The sequence below is a fragment of the Salvelinus fontinalis genome, chromosome 2 (assembly GCF_029448725.1).
Source record: "Salvelinus fontinalis isolate EN_2023a chromosome 2, ASM2944872v1, whole genome shotgun sequence".
In the NCBI taxonomy this organism is placed as follows: domain Eukaryota; kingdom Metazoa; phylum Chordata; class Actinopteri; order Salmoniformes; family Salmonidae; genus Salvelinus; species Salvelinus fontinalis.
The window spans coordinates 82,184,396-82,207,795 of NC_074666.1; the positions used below are offsets into that span (position 1 = coordinate 82,184,396).

General features: G+C 43.2%; 1 protein-coding gene across 1 annotated transcript in view; it reads left to right on the forward strand.

Moving 5' to 3' along the window:
- The window catches only part of LOC129828903 (syntaxin-1B), a 62,904-nt gene that overhangs the window by 13,191 nt on the left and 26,313 nt on the right, over positions 1-23,400 (forward strand). Inside the window, exons 2-3 of the mRNA XM_055890202.1 lie at positions 15,300-15,374; positions 17,770-17,869. Coding sequence (XP_055746177.1) covers positions 15,300-15,374; positions 17,770-17,869 — 175 coding nt within the window. The remainder of the gene's footprint in view (positions 1-15,299; positions 15,375-17,769; positions 17,870-23,400) is intronic.

A 23,400-nucleotide genomic window follows, 5' to 3' on the forward strand; every position in this document is an offset into this window, starting at 1 on the left:
AACTGTCTTCTTCTTCATGTGGTTTTCCGGCAGAGTAGACGCTTTGTTGTGTATTGCTGCTTTTCACAGTTCAGAAAGTGCATTGACCATTTGTTCACAAACAAAGAAAAAAGGAAATTGCACCACCATCTAACCCTACATACATACCACTATCCCCACCACACCTTTCCACTACAATTGCCCTAACAGATCGTACAACAGGCCATTGGCCTGGGAGGCTGGAACCCCTTCTCTCAAAACCCCCTGTAGTTCTTCTGAATTAAAATCTATGACACCCAAAAACTCTGCTGCTGATACTACCAATTCAATCTTCTGGGATTCTTTTTCCATCTGTGCAGGACAATTAATGACCATAGCAATAAACGGCAAGAAGCCAACCTTACTAAAGCGCAAACTGTTTGGGTCACTCTGTACTGGCCTACTACCTAACACTCTCAGGCTCCCTCACCCTTTGCCCACAATCCTCTACTTTCCTCACTGCCTCAGCATATAACACTTTCTGCACTACCCTCACCCTGGAAACTTAAAAACGGTCTCACTCGCACAGGACATTTCTAATCCCCAGCTACATGGCCACCCCCACAATTGAAGCACTCCACTTTGTCTCATGTCCACCTGCACACTTCTCACACCTCGGAATCTCCCTCCTACATACTGCTGCATCATGACCATAAACTTGGCACCGAAACACTGTGGTGTGTTCAGAACAAAAGTTCTCATGGGATAACTTATATACCCTAGCATGACTTTATCCGGCAAACACTCTGCATCTAAACAGACAGAGTCTCCCCAGTCTCGTGCTCGCCACTGGGTCTGTGTTGTACCAAACGGTGTGCATCGCTGACCCTCTCCCTCTGGGCAGCAAACACACAACAAATCAACACAAGTCCACTTCTGGATACTTTGACCGAATTTACAAAACCCAACTCCTTCTTCACCCAGCCTGATACTATCACATTTCAGGTATGACTCAGATGCAGACAGTGTCGAAGAAACAAACGTTTATTTCTAATACAGGGGCAGGCAAACGACAGGTCAAGACAGGCAGGGGTCAATAATCCATAGAGGGTGCAAAGGGTCCAGAACGACAAGCAGTCTCAGGGTCAGGGCAGGCAGGGGTCAATAATCCAGTTAGGTGGGGCAAGGTACAGAACGGCAGGCCGGCTCAGGGTCAGGGCAAGCAGAACGGTCAAAACTGGGAAGGACTAGAAAACAAGAGCAAGAAACAAGCAGATGCAGGGGAACAAACCCCCCAAAAATCTGGAATTTTCCAAGCTGTTTAAAGGCACAGTCAACTTAGTGTATGTACATTTCTGACCCACTGGAATTGTGGTACAGTGAATTATAAGTGAAATAATCTGTCTGTAAACAATTGTTGGAAAAATGACTTGTGTCATGCACAAAGTAGATGTCCTAACCGACTTGCCAAAACTATAGTTTGTTAACAAGAAATTTGTGGGAGTGGTTGAAAAACGAGTTTTAATGACTCCAACCTAAGTGTATGTAAACTTCTGACATCAACTGTACGTAGGGAATACGGAGCCATTTGGATGCATCCCATGTCAGGCAAAGGCCACCATTTCTCTGGAAAAAGCAGTGAGGGTTTCACAAACAAAACGAACTGGCAACAGGAGACAAAGGGCAGTGAGACATGGATTATCTCTGGACATATGAAAGGTCAAATCAAATCAAAGTGTATTTGTCACGTGCACCGAATACAACAGGTGTAGAGTTTACAGTGAAATGCTTACTTACAGGCTCTAACCAATAGTGCAAAAAAGGTATTAGGTGAACAATAGGTAGGTAAAGAAATAAAAACAACAGTAAAAAGATAGGCTATATACAGTAGCGAGGCCATAAAAGTAGCGAGGCTACATACAGACACCGGTTAGTCGGGCTGATTTAGGTAGTATGTACATGTAGATATGGTTAAAGTGACTATGCATATATGATGAACAGAGAGTAGCAGTAGCATAAAAGAGGGGTTGGTGGGTGGGACACAATGCAGATTGCCCGGTTAGCCAATGTGCGGGAGCACTGGTTGGTCGGCCCAATTGAGGTAGTATGTACATGTGTATAGTTATAGTGACTATGCATATATGATAAACAGAGAGTAGCAGCAGCGTAAAAAAAGGGTTTGGGGGGGGCTCACAATATAAATAGTCCAGGTACCCATTTGATTACCTGTTCAGGAGTCTTATGGCTTGGGGGTAAAAACTGTTGAGAAGCCTTTTTGTTCTAGACTTGGCACTCTGGTACCGCTTGCCATGCGGTAGTAGAGAGAACAGTCTATGACTGGGGTGGCTGGGGGAATGTATACGGATGTATACGAAGGGTACGGAGCAACAGAAGACGAACAGCAGAGGGGCTAATGACTTTGGAGATAGGAAACGGGCTGATAAAGCAGGGGGAGAGTTTGCGGGATTCCACCCGGAGGGACAGGTTCCAGGTGGACAGCCATACCTTCTGCCCGAGACGATACCGGGTTGCCGCTTGTCGTCGATACCTGGAGGTGTTCTTGAGGATGGCCGAGCGTGCTCTCCTCCAGGTACGACGACAGAGGTGGACAAACATCTCGGTAGAAGGTATGCCGACCTCTTCCTCCTGCTCAGGGAAGAGCGGGGGGCTGATACCCCAGGGAACCCTCAAAAGGTGATAGGCCCATGGCAGAGCAGGGAAGGGTGTTGTGGGCGTATTCGACTCACACAAGCTGCTGGCTCCAGGTAGTGGGGTTGGCGGAGCCCAGTCAGCGTAGAGAGAAGTCTCAAGGTCCTGGTTAGCTCGCTCCGACTTGCCACTGGACTGTTTCTTTTGTACATCAATATATAACAAAAATGTATAATCCTAGATACATCTGTGCTCCCATTTGCCACGGTTTCTTGGAGATCCTTTGAATGGTAACGTTTTGTGATTCTCAATTTATCCTGTGGAGCAACCACATGCATAACTATTTTATAACACCTCAAATGAGGCTCACTTCACTTAAGGTGTCTGTGAACACTCTATAACGGCATATGACATGGTTATGACGCCCATCATTCCATTCAATGTAGCAATGTGACACAGAGGTTAGTAAATGACATAACACCCTGTAATATCATCTGGTATGTAGACTCTTATGAAGCATGTAATAACCTATGACAGAAGTGGTCATGCAGTTGTTATTAACAGTTGACATTAGAGCATTTGACAACAGGATGGAGTATAATCTACGTAGACACTAGTTGTAAGATGGAACACTCCTATAGGTTCCTAGGCAACGTGATGCAAGATCATTTAAAACACGCCATCATAGATTTGTTAAACCCTCCCATCATTCACTGTTTTATATATTGATTACATGGCTCATTGAAGTCTGGGAATTGGTCATGTACAGTGCCCCAAAAACGTCCTGGCAGCATCACGAACCTGTTTCCATTTCTCAGCTGTGATTCCCCGAGGGAGACCACAGACTTGGTTAAATGGTGAGGAAGTGAATTTAAGTAAGTCTAAATGTATTTTGGGGGTTTTGCGTGCAGTTCAGAGAGGGTCTAAATTGAGTTTGAACTTAGCACGGTGCCACATGTTTCCAAAAAACACCTCTGGCAATATTTCTACTCCTCTTATCATACTTGTTGATAACACAAACTTCTGATAAAAACTGATAGTGATAGTCATTAAGGTTTTATCAATTATTTTAAAGAGGAATTAGAAGATTGTCATTTTGCGTTAGGGTTTTAGAGATAAGGCCTAGCCAACACTCAACCTTTCGATTAGCCCTCTTTCATTAGTTACTTTAACCCCTAACCCGTTCCACAAAGTAAATTATTAACTGGGTGGTTCGAGCCCTGAATGCTGATGGCTGACAGCCGTGGTATATCAGACTGTATACCACGGGTATGACAAAACGTTTATTTGTACTGCTCTAATTACGTTGGTAACCAGTTTATACTAGCAATAAGGCACCTTTGGGGTTTGTGGTACACTACACGACCAAAAGTATGTGGACACGTGCTCGTCGAACATCTCATTCAAAAGAATGGGCATTAAACGGAGTTGGTCCCCACATTGCTGCTACAACAGCCTCCACTCTTCTGGGAAGGCTTTCCACTAGATGTTTGAACATTGCTGCAGGGACTTGATTCCGTTCAGTCACAAGAGCATTAGTGAGGTTGGGCACTGATGTTGGGCGATTAGGCCTGGCTTGCAGTTGGCATTCCAATTAATCCCAAAGGTGTTTCATAGGGTTGAGTCAGGACTCTGTGCAGGCCAGTCAAGTTATTCCACACTGATCTCAACAAACCATTTCTGTATGGACCTCGCTTTGTGCACGGTGGCATTGTCATGGTGAAACAGGAAAGCGGCTTCCCAAACTGTTGCCACAGCGTAAAGATTTCCCTTCACTGGAACTAAGGGGCCTGGCCAGAACCATGAAAAACAGCCACATACCATTGTTCCTACTCCACCAAACTTTACAGTTGGCACTATGCCGAGGGGCAGGTAGCGTTCTACGGAAATCCGCCAAAGCCAGATTTGTTGGTCAGACAGCCAGATGGTGAAGCTTGATACACCACTCCAGCCAGCGCTTTGCATTGCGCATGTTGATTCTTAGGCTTGTGTGCGGCTGCTCGGCCACAGAAATTTGACGAACTGACTTGTTGAAAGTCACTGAGCTCTTCAGTAAGGCCATTCTACTGTCAATGTTTGTATATGTAGATTGAATGGCTGTGTGCAAGATTTTATACACTTGTCAAAAACGGGTGTGGCTGAAATAGCACAATCCCCTAATTTGAAGGGCTGTCCACATACTTTTGTATATATAGTGTGTATTGCCAATATACCATGGCTAAGGGCTATATCCAGGCACTCCACGTTGCGTCGCGCTTAAGAACAGTCCTTAGCCATGATATATTGGCCATATACCACACCCCCTCGAGCCTTATTGCTTAAATATAAGATTAATACTTTCCCATTTGTCACTAATTATATTTCAGGATTTTGGGGGGATGCGCAGTACAGTGGATCTTACAGTGCAAAATACTCTGGGAAGAGCGGTTGATATGACTGTGCATAGTATTGATGGATTAGTGATGTGCGTCCCGATTTTCCACACTTCTCCCAAAGTGTGCACTTCCTGTCATGGATTTAAAAGCATTGGAGTGGTATAAACGTAGACTGGCGGGAGTGTCTACCGTGGTGAGTGTGAAGTGCACACTTTTGGAGAAGGGTGGAGAATCGGGACGAAACCTGTGTCTCTCTATTGGAGCCTCCCTCTCTCTCTCTGTGAGCCTGTGGGTGCTGCCTGTAGCCCAGGTTTGGCAGCCAGTGCAGCTCGCTCATCACATCCTGACCTTGTTTGTTACTTCACTTAAGACACTCCCCTGAGTTTTCGCTGAGTCAGTCTGGAAGCCACAGCATCTATTTCTATTTAAACATCCCCTCCTCCACCCCCCCCCCCCCCCCCCCCCCCCCTCCATTATGAGCCATAAAAAAGACGGCTCGCTTCCATTTTCTCCCTTGGCCCCCTCAAAGCATCAGAATGACGGTTGATAAAGGACCATGGACACTGACAATCTATGCTTTTTATAGCCCTGGAAGTGGAAAAGCGAACATGGATTGACAAAAGATGGACATGAAGTGGATGAGGGTTGACGTGTGTATACATCAGGGCTCTTTATTTAATCTCTCTCCTCTCCATGCCCTCTACCTCTCCTGCCACCACTCAAACCCCCCAAGTCTAACCCTAACCCCTGTGTACTACATAGGGACATTAGTTAATGTTGTTCCCAGGCCCAAAAGACATGGGCAGTAACGGCGGACAGGGGGCGTCTCTCTCTCGCTACGATGGCTTCTTCCTCTCCCAGTACAGATGGACTAAGGGTTGGGCAAGGCGCTCATGGCATTTGTATTCACCCCCACACCTGAGGTCACCCAGGCTTATGTAATTCTCCCTGACAGGGAGTTGTGTGTCGTGGATGCAGAGGGATGGCGTTGGGGGTGGGAGGACGTATGGAATGGGCGACCCCTGGTTGGGTCACAACGGCTGTTTGATCCCCTTTGCTGGGAGCAATGGGATTTTCTGTAGGGAACAGATGCTGTTTAACCTGCATCATGTGTGTTAGCTAGCTACAGACTCTCTCCTCTCTTCCCCTCCCCCCTTTTCCAAATTTTTCCCCTCCCTCTTTCCATCTCCCTCTCCTCTCTCCCTGGATCTCTCCCTCCCTCTTCCTCCCATCCCCCTATCTCTCTCTCTCTCTCTCTCTCCTCTGTCCCCTCCCCCACAGCCGCTCTCTCTTTTCTCTTGACCCTTTCTCTCGATCTCTCTCTCACATTCTGCCTCACTCTATCTTTCTCATCCCATCCCCTCTGCTCCTCCTCCTCCTCCTCCTCCACACTCACCATAGCTCCATCTTTGCCACAGGGCTTTAGCTGTCAACGTGCAGTCAGTCAAATTAATGCAATGAATATGCACATAAACACACTCATATACACATATGTGTACACATTTGCATAAATAGGTTTATAAGCTGTATGACCAAGCATCTGCACATACATGGGCCCTAGCAATCCATCCGTCCTCCCAGAAGCCCATTTGTTATAGCATCAGCAACAGGGATCGCAGCGGTATGCATCCGTCCTCTGTGGTTGAACTGATACACTCACTGCCTCTGTTCGGTAGCTGTCCGGATGCTACTCACGTTATTCCTGGTGGATCCAATGCTGTCCGCAGGCTAGCAGGCGATCACGGATGATGTTTGCTGCAATATCTCCCATAAAAGTCTCCGTTGTTGTTTTTTTGAGCTGCTAAATACGATTTACTCAATATGATCGTTTTGCGAGCCTTCAGTTTCAAATGGTTTTCAAGAACGTTGCAAGAATATAATTCTGCAGTTCAAATGTGCTTGGGCTGTTTTCTAGGGTGTGCGTTTTTAGGAGATAGCCTAAACACATAAGTATTGACTATCTCAGAGATCCAGACTGGAGTTTTGTGAATAACACTTCATACAAATACACATCCACATAAATATACACTTACAATGCTACACATACACACGTACATACACATCAAAGGTACACATATGCATACACATACATAATATTCACATTCTATGCATCCATACTCTCTTCCCCCATCCATCCACATATCCATCCACTCATTAATCCACTAATCCATCAACTCACAAAAGCAACGCAGAGAGTGGTATTGCATGTTATATTATATGTAGACGTTTTTACCGCAGGGCCGATGTCATAGCTTCATGTGATTCCATGGACAACGGCATTGTAACTTCCCTTCTCCTCCACCAATAAAACAACATACATAGAGGAAGCTCCCCTGCCACTGGATCCAAAACAGCTGGTTAGGCTGTCAACGGCTTGATGAATAAGCGATAAATTCAATATTTGCTTATGTAATAGCGAGTGAGATGGTGTACATTTTTCGGCGTTTACGTTCGACCAAAATGTGCAGTGGTGTTCTAATGAGGCGAGGATCATTTATTACACAAGACGTATTGGAGGTAATTAGTTGTACTGTTTAAAATGTTTTAGTACACATTTCAGATGATTTGCCTTTAGTATCACTATAGTGCTCTATAAGGGTAACATTTCCTGTAGTACAACATACTGTACAGTACATAGTCATGCCTCTGGTGGGAAGGATAGGCCTATTGAAGGTTTTTAAATGACTACATTTTCATTGAAGGCTAGCGTTTTCTTTTTTACACGACATCCAGAGATACAACATTTGAATTCATGCTTCCTGCCTAGCACTGTATCTCCATGAATATAACGAATGAACTACTTGAAAAGGCGTGTTACAGTCTGCGAGCAGATAACCCCCGCGGCTAGCTTTGTGGTCGCTAGAAGTTTCGTTGTGTCGCGAGTCGCTGGCATGCATCTGGACGGGGCTGGCTATTTAAAGGGGGTGAGATGGACACAGACAGGGCTTCTTCATGTGGGTTACCCAGTTGAAATGCGATTGTGTATGTCTTTGGATCACATGCAGAGTACACACACTTTTAACTAGGGCGATTTCATAGATCGCTAAACAGTTTAGAACCGTGTACTGTTCTATATTCTATAGCCAGACTAACTGAGACTCACATGGCAGGTGTATTAGGCCTGCCCTACATTGCTCAGAGCGACACACCAGCATTTCCCTGTGGTGCCCTCAAGAGGCCTATCTCCCAGATGTGCAATGTTTGATGTACTGCTCTGTACACTATGAGGTTGCATTCACACCTAGCAATGAATGTGTTTTTGAATGTTCTGGTAAATCTGAAGGGAGGGCAATGGTGGAAGTACTGTGCATCCATTACATTGCTATCAAATCCTTTTTGCTGCTTGTTGTAACTCAGAATAATGTGTACAGTGAAGATTAGGTTGTCTGGGGTTAGCTTCAGCTAAAGGGTCTACATTAGTTATAGGCCCTACTTAACATTAGATTAAATGTGATTTGGTTCAAGCCCTGATTAGCCAGTCTAGCCATTTAGCCTGTCCAGTGTAACCTGAATCCTAGCGTGATGGTTTGTTTAGTCCAGCTGTTACAACAATCCATTGCCACAAGCAAGTGAGCGGTACACTTGGTACAGTAGGTACATTGGTTATGCTAAACTGTGTATGACTGCATTTCTGTGGATCGTTCTGGAACCCCATCTGATTCCACCAACCATGTCTAACCGTATTCAACCATATTTTACCTCACAGCATCATTTGATGTCTATTCTCTGCTAAATAATTAGCATTTAATTTCCTCAAAAACCCTTCAAACAAACCAGTGTCTTTGTTGTACCATTGTTGTCCATGTGAATTTGAATACTAGATTGATCAATCTAGTACCAGTTGTAACACAATCTAAAGATATGAATTCTTTATATAGATCCTGTTGCTGGTGTTAATGCGGCAAACCTTTCTCAAACCTTATCTCTGCAGCCCAGACATGTTATGCACTATTGTAGTCACATTCCTATCGTCAGTTGAATTCCGTCTAAACTCCATTCCATTAAACATAGTCCAAGCAGATTTACCTGCTCATATATGCAACTATTCATACCATACCTACCTACGTGCTCTCTCTCCTCACGGATATCTGTTGTCGTGGAATGTTTTGCCCCTTGGTCATTTTTCATTAGTATGCGTATACCTCTCATATGGAAGATATGAGCTGTGAACTAGCTTATCTGCCCATTGGCAAGCAAGGGCTAGAGAGGCTGCCATTCCCCCGTCGGGTGAAACCGGATGCAGGTGGAGTGCTGGGAGAGCCTGGGAGGAGTAAAGGAAGAAAACAGCCAAATATAGCTACATTGAGTAGACAACACAGAAGTGGAAATGTAAAAATGTTGACCAGTTCAAGATGAGATAGCTGTAGCCTAGCCGACATAGCTGCAGCTTGTGATGAGGATCCCCCCAGATCCTCATCTGGCAACAGAGCTAGCAACGAGTTAGCATTAGCCCTGCTGCTCGTTTGACTACACATTTTAATACACATTTCACTACACATTTTAATACACATTTCGCTACACGTTTTAATAGACATTTTAATAGACATTTTAATACACAAGTTGGGTGCTTTCTGTCTGACTTTAGGTAGGCGCCAAGAGTAGTGATTGCAGATTGTATCTACCTTGTAGTGACACCAGGGGGTGAATGAGGTACATATGCTACTCACATCGTAACATAATACTTCTGCATAACATTTGCCATATTTAATTAATAATTGTTACGGGGTCAAACAGAGGTGCTGCCTGCCCTCGAGTCATGAAAGGCTGCTGGGTTTCATTCTTGCTTTTTTAAATCAGTGGCAGATTTAGACCTGTGTTACTAGGTGTGTGGACTCTCCGGGAAATCAGTGACATTAACTGATCAATTAGGGGCAAGGGCGAAATGGAAAACCTGCAGCACTGCTGTCCTAGAGGACTGTTCTACACCCCTGGGTGAAAAGCATGATTGGTATCCTTCTATTTTCTTGGCTAAACACATAGTTCAAAGCCAGCACGTATGCACACACACATACGCAAACAATGCATAGTGTTGTAGGGTGATCGCTAGCAAACAAATGCAGCTATTCAAGCGCAGCTATTTATGGCTGTATTGATTTAGCAGGGGTCTGTGTTAGTGTGTAGGTAAGATGCTAATGTGATAAGAGATGGTGAAAAGACTCCAAGTTGTAATACAACACTGACATTGTGAAATATGAGAAGACATTGCCTCTCTGAAGAGGTCAGTTATCTTGGACATTCTGAATATCTTTGTTGTTACCTGACTCCTTTACAATCAAAGCTACTTGTCATAAGTCCAGAAATATATATTTCTCACTTAATCTCTGTCACATATCAGGATTAAGGTGCCTTTATCCATTTATCCATTTTCAAATAAAGCCAACATGCTTTTGTGTGATTCTGCAAGTGTGTTTGTAATTGCATATTTGTTTGTGGCTTACCATATACAGTGCATTTGGAAAGTATTCAGACCCCTTCCCTTTTTCTACATTTTGCTTTGTTACAGCCTTTTTCTAAATTTGACTAAATAAACATTTTCCTCGTCAATCTACACACAATACCCCATAAATTACAAAGTAAAAACAGGTTTTTAGAAATTGTGGTCGCTAAAATAAAAAACAGAAATACCTTATTTACATAAGTATTCAGACCCTTTGCTATGAGACTCGAAATTGAGCTCTGGTTCATCCTGTTTCCATTGATCATGCTTGAGATGTTTCTACAACTTGATTAGAGTCCACCTGTGGTAAATTCAATTGAGTGGACATGATTTGGTAAGGCACACACCTGTCTATATAAGGTCTTACAGTTGACAGTACATGTCAGAGCAAAAACCAAGCCACGAGGTTGAAGGAATTGTCTATACAGCTCTGAGACAGGATTGTGTCGAGGCACAGATCTGGGGGTGGGTACCAAAACATTTATGCAGCATTGAATGTCCCCAAGAACACAGTGGCCTCATTCTAAAATTGAAGAAGTTCGGAACCACCAAGACTCTTTCTAGAGCTGACCAAACTGAGCAATCGGGGGAGAAGAGTCTTGGTCAGGGAGGTGACCAAGTACCCGATGGTCACTCTGACAGAGCTCTAGAGATGCTCTGTGGAGATGGGAGAACCTTCCAGAAAGACAACCATCTCTGCAGCACTCTACCAATCAAGTATTTCTGGTAGAGTGGCCAGAAGGAAGCCACTCCTCAGTAAAAGGCACATGACAGCCAACTTGGTGTTTGCCAAAAAGGCACCTAAAGGACTCTCAGACCATGAGAAGCAAGATTATCTAGTCTGATGAAACCAAGATGATTGAACTCTTTGACCTGAATGCCAAGCGTTACGTACGAAGGAAACCTGGCACCATCCATACGGTGAAGCCTGGTGGTGGCAGCATCATGCAGTGGGGATGTTTTTCAGTGGCAAGGACTGGGAGACTAGTCAGGATCGAGGGAAAGATGACTGGAGCAAAGTACAGAGAGATCCTTGATGATAACCTGCTCCAGAGCACACAGGACCTCAGACTGGGGCAAAGGTTCACCTTCCAACAGGACAACGATCCTAAGCACACAGCCAAGACAATGCAGGAGTGGCTTCGGGACGAGTCTCCGAATGTCCTTGAGTGGCCCAGCCAGAGCCCGGATTTGAACCCGATCGTACATCTCTAAAGAGACCTGAAAATGCCTGTGAAGCAAATCCAACCTGACAGAGCATGAGAGGATCTGCAGAGAAGAATGGGAGAAACTCCCCAAATACAGGTGCCAAGCTTGTAGTGTCATACCCAAGAAGACTCAAGGCTGTAATTGCTGCCAAAGGTTCTTCAACAAAGTAGTGAGTAAAGCGTCTGAATACTTATGTAAATATGATATTTCAGTTTTTTGCAAAAATTTGCAACATTTCAAAAAAACTGTTTTTTTCTTTGACATGATGGGGTATTGTGTGTAGATTGATGAGTTTAAAAACATTCACCTTTTGTGCAATACGTAGGTGTAGGCTATATGCTTAGGATTTAACACACATTGATACCTCTTACAACATCATGATCTATATCAAATAAGCCCAGCTAAGATTGTGTGCATCTGTGCAGTGTAACAGTCAGGCAGCCATGAAGATGGTGGGCTGGGCAATATGCAGCAAAAGCTGCTCCATCATTCCATGAATAATACATAGAAATGGACAGAATATTTCAGCTCTGGGAAGGAGGAAATCTGAGCAGTTGATCGTGAACAAACCATTGGGGGATCCCTGAAAGTAATGGTAGAGTTTTTGGTAGTTTCAACATGGATTAAAATATTAAATCTGCACCAGCTATCTTAATTGGAAATGATCTAGGAATAGGCCACTATCTCTATACAAATGAATTATTTACTTGCAACACTGCAGTTATATCACAAGCATAGTATATTACTATGTCTGCTATATGGTTTTTACTTGCAACTTTACACCTATAAAAACATCTACCGCATTATCCAGCTTGGTGGTATCTGTAGTCTTATTATAATCAATACTTTGATTGATTGTATATTGTAACCATACCCTTTTACAATGAACGCTCGGTTCAACACAATGCACGTATGACCACAGTCACTTTATTGGACACAATCAGTCGTGTTCATATCTTACTCCAACATGCTCCAGTCCAAGGCCTTTTGAATGAAACGGACCAGACAGATGAACCACAGTTCCAGATCTGTAGCCTTTGATAAAAGCCAAGGGAACCTAAACTGATTCAGGCGAGTCTGTCAGAATCGTGGTTCTCTGTGGAAGCCTGTCGGATGTTTATTCTGATTGAACATTCTATATATCTTTCTCTTCGATGATCATATGGAGATCTGAAACCAATTACTCATTAACCCAAATTTGAGCAACATCTCATTCAATCAAATAATCGCAGCAATTTTTTTTCCCATCGCAATGGCCATTTAAATTGAGCTGGTACTAAAAGCTTCAGAAAATAATTGCTAGAAATTGATACGAATATGGTAGGCCATTGATATTGCCTGTGTGAATGTTAGCACAAATGTGAGTCACCGCTCATTAGCCTGAAAGCTACTGCGAAAACTCAACACATTATAGTCTCTATTATGTGCTTAAATGGAGCAAAAAATTAACAAAAGGTCCATTTGTCATGGAATGTTTTTCAGAAAAGTATTTAAATGACAAAAAATCTATACAATGAGGTGAGAGAAAAAACAAAACAAAAAGTGGCTAAATGTGTCCAATAACTGCAGCGTGTATCAATATCAAAGCTCCGTGCACTGAAGTTATATTAATCCTTTGTCACACACTCCATATACACTAGCATCACATTACATTGGACAGTGAGTGATCTAACCAGGAACCGTCTCTCATCATACCATACAAGGCAGAGTGGGAGACTGTCACCCGAGGGCACAGAGGGCAGGAACATGAACTGCACATTATCGATGTGGAGCTAGCTAGTTAGAGGTGGGCACTGGAGGGAAATGTTTCAAACCCTAACCAAGACAAAGCCAGCCCCAACCGCTAGAGACATAGTTAACGGTCCGTTAGTTCAAAACCTAGCAACTCGACTAGGCCTCCCAACGCATCCAGCCTCTTCCTTGGAGCTATTTTTCCCTCCCGTATGCCCTTATGAAAAAACATTGTCTCCCTGACACACTTGTCTGCTGCTGTTTCTTTTGGCATGAGATGCGATTTAGAGGACTTAACTCTCCTGTATTTTTATGGCCAAAAGACAAACAGGAAGCAATGAAGAGTGAAGGGAAAATGTTGACTAGAGTGTGCCCAAGTAGATGGCTGCCATTTTGTACATTTCTCTGTTTGCCAACAGTTATAGATAGGTGTCCACTAGCTGTGTTTATGACGAAGCTGTTCAGCAATGACTGTTGTTGTGGTGTGGACTTAGCAGACGACACTATAGAGGTCTTGTCGATTTGTTGTTTTTCTCCAGGTGAAATGGATTTGTCAACCCCTCTCTCCCTCACAATGTGATTCAACATGACTGCCATTAGCTTACAAAACACTCTAGGGGCTCGATTTAATCCGTATGGGTGAGGTTTAGCGTTATAGCGTGATTGAAATGTAAAGGTAATTTCAGATTGAGCCGACATATGTAGCGTTTTCTGTGAATGCAGTCCTAGCTAACGCGGGAACATTGCCTTTTAAATGTCTATCGCGCTATAGTGCAGCTCTTCAGCGCTACGGATTAAATAGAGCCCTATCCATCGATTATCCTGCCAGTTAATTGAACATAAATGCTATGCCCTTCTCTGACGCAAATAGGCAAAATACCCATCAAGCTATTGCCTAAACAGTTCATCAATTTGACCATACAGCATACACATGCGGTGATCTATCTCTGCTGTATCTATTGCCTGGTGTCACCTTTTTCGTTGGGTGCATAATTTGTAGTGCCCATAATACTGTATCAGCAACAGAATGAGCTGTGTGCTGCCCTATGGCAGACGGCCCACGCTCCACCTTGCCAACACTGCACACCTCAGCCCCTCTCCATGGGCCTCTGGCAATTCATCAACGCTAAGCGCGACAAGAAGCCGAGGGCACATCTTTATTATTTTAGCGCAAATGTAAGGTGTTCCATCGATTCTCCTGCCATTTTCAACAGCTTCGTATACAGCTACTCTTTCTCACTGTCTCTTAGTCCTTGACCCCTTTGAGGTCGGTTCACACAGCTCGCATCACTAAGTCGAAGAGGGTTTATGTAAGGGTTGGTATTATTTAAAAAATATATATATATAATTTAGAATTTAACCTTTATTTAAGCAAGTCAGTTAAGAACAAATTCTTATTTACAATGATGGCCTACCCAGGCCAAACCCCGACGACGCTGGGCCAATTGTGCGCCGCCCTATGGGACTCCCAATCACAGCCGGATGAGATACAGCCTGGATTCGAACCAGGTACTTAGACCGCAGCGCCACTCGGGAGCCACTGAGGGTCACTCCCTTCAAGGGTCACTCCCTTCATATCATGAACTGTTTGAAGTGACAGCGCAAATATAATACATATTTCAAAGCCTTTTTTGTGGCTTTATCTAAAATGGTTGCTTATGCATGTCACCAAGCAGTATGGATACACGGGTTTTCCTTTTTCTTCTCTACCCCTTACCCCATTCCATCCTTACTCCTTACTCCTTACTCTTCCATTCTTACTCCTTACCCTTCCATCCTTGCTCATTACCCTTCCAACAGTTAGGAGAGATCTATAGCCAAGTGTGGTACTGTGTTATCTGCGGTTTGCACAGGTCACAAATACGCAATCAGCAATAAATAGCAATATGCCAGTGCAGTGCATGGGGGACTGATTTTGTGTTTCACCTCTTCTGTTTCAGGCTAAGGACAGCGATGATGATGAAGAAGTTGTCCAGGTTGACCGGGATCACTTCATGGATGAGTTCTTCGAACAGGTCAGTGCAGCAAAACAACTGTAATACACGCCATTGAATGGCATAAGAAATATCTTAATTACCGTTATTACAAACTTAACCTGGTAGTTCCTGTATCCACACATCTACGGGTCATGTTTAATAAAAGGGGGCAAAGGGCTAATTAAGGTCTATGTATAGTGTCATAATTGGCGATTAACTGGTAGTAAATGCCTTATAAGTGCCATATCTCTAAAGCTAAGGTGTTACTGTTTTATGTGTATAGTGTTTCCAAGTGCAGTACATATTAATGCCATATCATTAAGGGTGAAATCAAGCCACATAATGTAAAAACAAGAAAATAAAATAGGCCACATAATGTAAAAACAAGAAAATAAAATAGGCCTACTGGCTACATTATCTCCAGGTCATGTTCCCTTCAGCTTTATCTTTCAAAATTGAAAGTGATTGAGAATAATTTCTTTCAACATTCATCCTATGCAACCAGGAACGTGCTATGAGAGGAAAAGGAGGAGGGGCATGATATGCAAATAGAGCGACATTATGTTTGGTGTGTTCAAACACAAGAAATTGGAATGATTTGCATACTAATTGATGATCCAATGACGGGGGAAATCTAATAAGAGACCAAGGTGTGGAGGATGTAACAGCTTTTATGTCCCTCCCCTGGGTTTCATGTGATTTATTTGGACTAATATGCCAAAATTGAGTGACCTTACTCTTCTTCCTACCATAACAAGACTGCAGTGAATCAATCAACTCTATCAGTGGTATCTTTTATACGTTGGAGATGCTGCCAGAACTCTTTATCGCTGAGTGTTAAGTCTTAACGAAGACATTAACACCCTGGATGTCTGACAATATGGTTACAGAATGTCCCAGCATTTACGGGAGTACAGTCAATCTGTGGCTTAAAATGTCCAGTAGTTGATTTTTTTGTGCAAGACGCTCAGAACGCGGCCTCCATTTTCTTTACACAGAGGAATTGTTTTCTCTCTTTGAAAAGGCTGTTAAAGCAAAAACCTTGAACAGATACACAGTTATCTGCAGTACAGCGCCAGGAATCGCAAACAAAATCCACAACTCTGTTCCTTGTCTTTTGATCAGCATCTTATCAAGCCTGGAAGACCAGGTAAGCAGACTCTCTGGCCCATCTAGAAGCAGTAGACACTGTTAGTGGGGCCCTGAGGGGCTGGCTGGGATTGAGGACACCTGCCTTTGAAGAGCTCTGCTGCTGCTGCAGGCAGGGTGCAGTTATTGAGCCTGGCTTAGCTGTGCTCCTCACTATCCTATGGGCCGTGGCTCAGCTCCTCCGTCCTAACGGAGACAAATCTGTCTGCTTTACAAAGCTCTCCTCTAAAACTATTAAGTGAACACTACAGGGGAAGGGGAATTGGCTCAATCTGGGCTAAACAATGATTCACTCTAAAGAATGAGTTGATTCGGTATGCCTTAGCTTCGTTGAGGAAGTAGCTCACAAGCCATTGTCATTGAACTCTCTGTCCCCTAGAAAGAAAAATAGGAAGAGCTTTTAATAATTGAGTAGATAATGAATAGGAATGCATATATGCTCATATCCATACAGTCAATGCAAAAGGATCCGCATATCCACAAACAGTGCCAAGACACGTCTGTATTGGGAATTGGATTACATAACACATTCAGATGGAGAAGTGGAATGAATGCAGAATGTGTGGTTAGGCTGCTGAGTCTGACTTTGCACAGGCTTTCAGGGGATAGTCAGAAGTTCTTGGGAATGTATTATCTGCAGGCGCCTCTGCACATTCTGTGGGGTTGGAGGAGTTTGAACACCCACCATTAAAACAGTGGCCATCTTGTATCATACAAATGTTAGATAGAGATATTGATCCACAACGAGTGATGATATATAGCTAATACTGTAATAAGGTATTAACAATCAAATCAAATCAAATGTTACTTGTCACATACACGTGTTTAGCAGATGTTATTGTGGGTGGATGTATGTAAACAGGTCTCGCTGTGATGTCTCAGTGTGAAAACCATCTATAACATACAATTCCCCTAACGATGGCTAAGAATCAAGCCTCCAAACCCTAAGGCAGCAAAGATGATAATTATTAGTCAGTAATTGACTTATGTGGTCTTATGCTGATTCCCCTGCTCTCCCACCCATCAGAAAGTGCTTCTATTGGGTCGTCATGTCAGTCGATGATTGAGTATGTGAGGTAATCCTGTCCATGATGAGGTTCAGAGGCCTCAGCTCTCCCATGATGTACACACATGCTCTCCATTGGTCGATTCCATAGAAATATAATTACTAGAACGGAGAAGCTCCTTAGACCACGGCCATTTGACAGTACACTCATTTAAAGAGTACAGGAATTAAGCCCTCATGTATGTTGCCTCTGCCCCCTCCTTCTCACTCCCTGTGCAGGTGGAAGAGATTCGAGTCTGTATAGATAAGCTGTCAGAAGATGTGGAGCAGGTCAAGAAGCAGCATAGCGCCATCCTGGCAGCGCCCAACCCTGACGAAAGTAAGTCTCGGTGCCCACGAGCCACATCCATGAGCCCGAATGGATACTTTTAAGATGGGGCCCAATTCCATACCAGTTCCATACTGCTTTCCCTCAGTCCTTATGGACTCCACCTTGCAGCACTGACAGGACTGGATAGGTAGAAGTGATATGCCAGAAAATTCAATATAGCTTTCCGGTTTACTATCTGTATCAAATCCTTTCAGGTCTCTGTGAGGGGGAGTCAGTAAGGGCCTGAGGATAGCGGAGACAGATTGGTTTAAGTGTGTGTGTGACCCTGGCTATATACCTGTGGGAGGCACTCCACCCACGCACCCAGTGAATGTGACCCCACCCACGCATCTCTTACTGAGTCACACCCGGCCCACGCACACACCCGGCCAACACACACGACTCAACAAATTCATTTGCAAGGGTGGGACTCCACCCACTGGTTGACGAGGGTTCACCACCACACTCATTGAATACTCAATGAAAAGTTTTTTTGTGTTTATTGTGACAATATTATAACATATTTTAATCTTACAGTCAATGAAGACAGCACTTAAATTTGCCCTAATATGAAATGAAGTTGGTTTGAGGCAGTCTTTCAAAAAAAGAAGAGCACTAAGGTATTACCTTGCATAGCACTTATAAGTGTGCAATAAAACAGACACGAAGATGTGTATAAATATTTAAATAATATTGTATTTTCTCCACTAATTTGATTGATATCCAATCTTGTTAACCTTCAACCACTGCTTTTAGGTCCTGATGACTGTCTGGCATTTTGTCAAAACCTCAATAGGGCCCAAAATATGCCACAATCAATCAGTCAAAAACATACAGTGGAAGATGTTTCAGAAAATGGCTCCTTCATTGTTGCCGTGCTGCTGTAGGGCCGTGCGGTTGTTAGGAGATGAGTGTAGTGTGTTCTTTAGAGTTCACAGTGACCCAGGCTGCTAGTGACTCAACTGGAGTGAATGAATGTTTCATTGCTAATATTAGGCCTTGTCAGACAACCTCTAGTCTGTGTTAACCCAGAGTCTCAGGGCAGGCAGTGGCACAATACCTACTGTACCCTCATCATGGAATCCTTCAGATTTCACTTCCTTTTCTCACACGTTCACATCACTTTTAATGTAGCTCCTCAATGTGTTTTTTTTGCCTTATGATTTCAATATTTGATTTGAATTTCTACACATGCATGTTTTATCTTATGTAATTTTGTTGGACTGTTTCTGTCTTTTTCTGTCTGTCTTTTGTTCCTTTTTCCCCCCTTTCCCTTCCTTTTTTTTCTTGTCATGCATGCTTCATGAAGGACTTGCTCCAGGGGACTAGTTGTCGGAGTTCAGTTTTTGTGAGTGAGCTAGCTGGTTACTAGTTATCTACCCAGGTGGTTTAACTAGTAAGTATGTGGTTGCTATGCTATGTGTGTGTGTGTTGTCTGATTTCTTTATTTGATAAATGTGGGGAATCTGGCCATTTGTAACATTTCTTTGTAACTAAAGTGTCTGAGTAGGAAGATTATTGCTTACATATACAGTTGAAGTCAGAAGTTTACATACACCTTAGCCAAAGACATTTAAACTCCATTTTTCACAATTCCTGACATTTAATCCTAGTAAAAATTCCCTGTCTTAGGTCAGTTAGGATCGCCACTTTATTTTATGAATGTGAAATGTCAGAATAATTTTAGAGAGAATGATTTTATTTCAGCTTTTATTTCTTTCATCATATTCCCAGTGGGTCAGAAGTTTACATACACTTAATTAGTATTTGGTAGCATTGCCTTTAAATTGTTTAACTTGGGTCAAGCATTTCAGATAGACTTCCACAAGCGTCCCACAATAAGTTGGGTGAATTTTGGCCCAGTCCTCCTGACTGAGCTGGTGTAACTGAGTCAGGTTTGTAGGCCTCCTAGCTCGCACACGCTTTTTCAGTTCTGCCCACAAATGTTCTATAGGATTGAGGTCAGGGCTTTGTGATGGCCACTCCAATACCTTGACTTTGTTGTCCTTAAGCCAATTTGCAACAACTTTGAAAGTATGCTTGGGGTCATTGTCCATTTGGAAGACCCATTTGCAACCAAGCTTTAACTTCCTGACTGATGTCTTGAGATGTTCAATATAGCCACATAATTTTCCTGCCTCATGATGCCATCTATTTTGTGAAGTGCACCAGTCCCTCCTGCAGCAAAGCACCCCCACAACATGATGCTGCCACCCCTGTGCTTCATGGTTGGGATGGTGTTCTTCGGCTGGCAAGCATCCCCCTTTTTCCTCCAAACCTAACGATGCTCATTGTGGCCAAATAGTTCTATTTTTGTTTCATCAGACCAGAGGACATTTCTCCAAAAAGTGCGATCTTTGTCCCCGTGTGCAGTTGCAAACCGTAGTCTGGCTTTTTTATGGCGGTTTTAAAGCAGTGGCTTCTTCCTTGCTGAGCGGCCTTTCAGGTTTTGTCGATATAGGACTCATTTTACTGTGGATATAGATACTTTTGTACCTGTTTCCTCCAACATCTTCACAAGGTCCTTTGCTGTTGTTCTGGAATTGATTTGCAATTTTCGCACCAAAGTACGTTCATCTCTAGGAGACGGAACGCGTCTCCTTCCTGAGCGGTATGACGGCTGCGTGGTCCCATGGTGTTTATACTTACGTACTATTGTTTGTAAAGATGAACGTGGTACCTTCAGGTGTTTGGAAATTTCTCCCAAGGATGACCCTGACTTGTGGAGGTCTACAATTGTTTTTCTGAGGTCTTGGCTGATTTCAGGTAGGCTTCAGGTAGGCTCTGAAATACATCCACAGGTACACCTCCAATTGACTCAAATGATGTCAATTAGCCTATCAGAAGCTTGATTTAGTGGAGTTTCCCAAGCTGTTTCCCAAGCTGCACAGTCAACTTAGTGTATGTAAACATCTGACCCACTGGAATTGTGATACAGTGAATTATAAGTGAAATAATCTGTCTGTAAACAATTGTTGGAAAAATTACTTGTGTCATGCACAAAGTAGTTGCCCTAACCGACTTGCCAAAACTATAGTGTATTCACATAAACATAATATCTTTAGATTCGCTGTAATTTTTGATTATATTACATATTCCAACTCAGACAGTAAGTATGTTGTCCCTACAGAATTGCTGGCATATTTCTATTTCAAATCAAAATAAAATCAAGTTTATTTTATATAGCCCTTCGTACATCAGCTAATATCTCGAAGTGCTGTACAGAAACCCAGCCTAAAACCCCAAACAGCAAGCAATGCAGGTGTAGAAGCACGGTGGCTAGGAAAAACTCCCTAGAAAGGCCAAAACCTACGAAGAAACCTAGAGAGGAACTAGGCTATGAGGGGTGGCCAGTCCTCTTCTGGCTGTGCCGGGTGGAGATTATAACAGAACATGGCCAAGATGTTCAAAATGTTCATAAGTGACATGCATGGTCAAATAATAATCAGGAATAAATGTCAGTTGGCTTTTCATAGCAGATCATTAAGAGTTGAAAACAGCAGGTCTGGGACAGGTAGGGGTTCCATAACCGCAGGCAGAACAGTTGAAACTGGAATAGCAGCAAGGCCAGGTGGACTGGGGACAGCAAGGAGTCATCATGCCCGGTAGTCCTGATGTATGGTCCTAGGGCTCAGGTTCTCAGAGAGAGAGAAAGAAAGAGAGAAGGAGAGTATTAGAGAGAGCATACTTAAATTCACACAGGACACTGGATAAGACAGGAGAAGTACTCCAGATATAACCAACTGACCCTAGCCCCCCGACACATAAACTACTGCAGCATAAATACTGGAGGCTGAGACAGGAGGGGTCAGGAGACACTGTGGCCCCATCCGATGATACCCCCGGACAGGGCCAAACAGGAAGGATATAACCCCACCCACTTTGCCAAAGCACAGCCCCCGCACCACTAGAGGGATATCTTCAACCACCAACTTACAATCCTGAGACAAGGCCGAGTATAGCCCACAAAGATCTCCACCACAGCACAAACCAAGGGGGGGCGCCAACCCAACCCAACCCATATTTCTGTTACGTGTTTTATTATATTCATATGTTCTAGCTCAATATTACATATATGTCCTCAAATTGAACCAAAAGCTTAAATTTGGGCCTCTCTCTATGTCAAGCCATTCCAAATCATGTTTTGCGGTCAGTGGATGATACAAAATGCATTCCAGTGTATTCCCTTGAATAATGCATGCTGGGAAGTGTAGTTGCTTACTGAAGAAATCCGTGGAGAGAAATCATCTTCATTTATCATCAGTTGGAAACCCAACGCTGTAGCCTGTAGTTATTCAGATTGCACTGTCACACGTTGCTATTTTCAAATGAATTGTGAATCGTACAGTGAAGAATCCTTCTTGGACTTGGCAACGGGACATGTTTAAATCTCATGCCTCTCCAATCATGGCCGAAGGCCATCTCCATAATGTATGGTGAAATCCCGAGGAATCACTCCATTTGAGTTGAGCACAGAATTCACTCATCACGTCACACACAGGGTGTACACAAGGACAGGGCGGACCCGTCAACAGAAGGCAATACACATCAGCCAAAATATTTTGTAAGCTATTTTAGTTGTAGTCTATATCCAGTTACACTTACACACATAAAATGCCTTATAGGTAAGGGTTAAGGCTTTTTTCTTAGAGGGCAAAAGCTAAATCTTTCAACTGAAATGGCTTTGTGTTGTAGCCAGCTCATGTGTTTTGAAATATAAATCACGGATGCTAGTCCCAGACAACAGTATTGACCCACAAGGAGGTGTCGTTGTGTACAAATATGAGTTGCCAGTTCAGTAACATAGGACACCTTTTTGCTTTTGGACAATCGATAGACAGGTAAAGTGCAGAGGCATAGAGTAGCTACAGGACACATGTAATACACAAACATTTAGTTAAAAAAACAGACCAGGTTTCAAAACAAAATACAACCCAGCAAGCAAGGCTTACAGTGTTTACCTACTGTATGAAGTACCAGACAGGCGCTTGTTAGCATCTGATTGGTTTGTTGATAGCACCTAAACATTGCCCAGTAATTACAGGCTAATTGGCACTAACTAACTCTAAATATACCCCAATCAAATATCACAAAACTACAATGGCTTTCCTTGCTGATACAGTACTTTGAAAGGTAATTGACCTATCTGTGTTTTCTGGATACAAATGACTGGTTATCTTAATTTTCCTGTAAATATATAATTGACTTACTTGTGATGGACAGAACAGTACTGTAGCAGACTGTAGCAGACTGTAGCAGCCTACTGTTGTCTATATGATGAATATCCTTTTTTACCACAAAACTGTCATTTTAAAATATATTATTTTAGCGTGTTGAATGATTCATTGTAAACATTTCCAATTCCCAACTTTTTGGTTACAGGTAGAACACTTTTGGGTTCCATGTAGAACCCTCTACATGGAACCAGAAAGGTTCTACCTGCAACCAAAAAAGGGTTCTCCTATGGGGACAGCCGAAGAACCCCTTTAGGTTCTAGATGGCACCTTTTTTTCTAAGAGTGTACTCCCTGGCTTCACAGA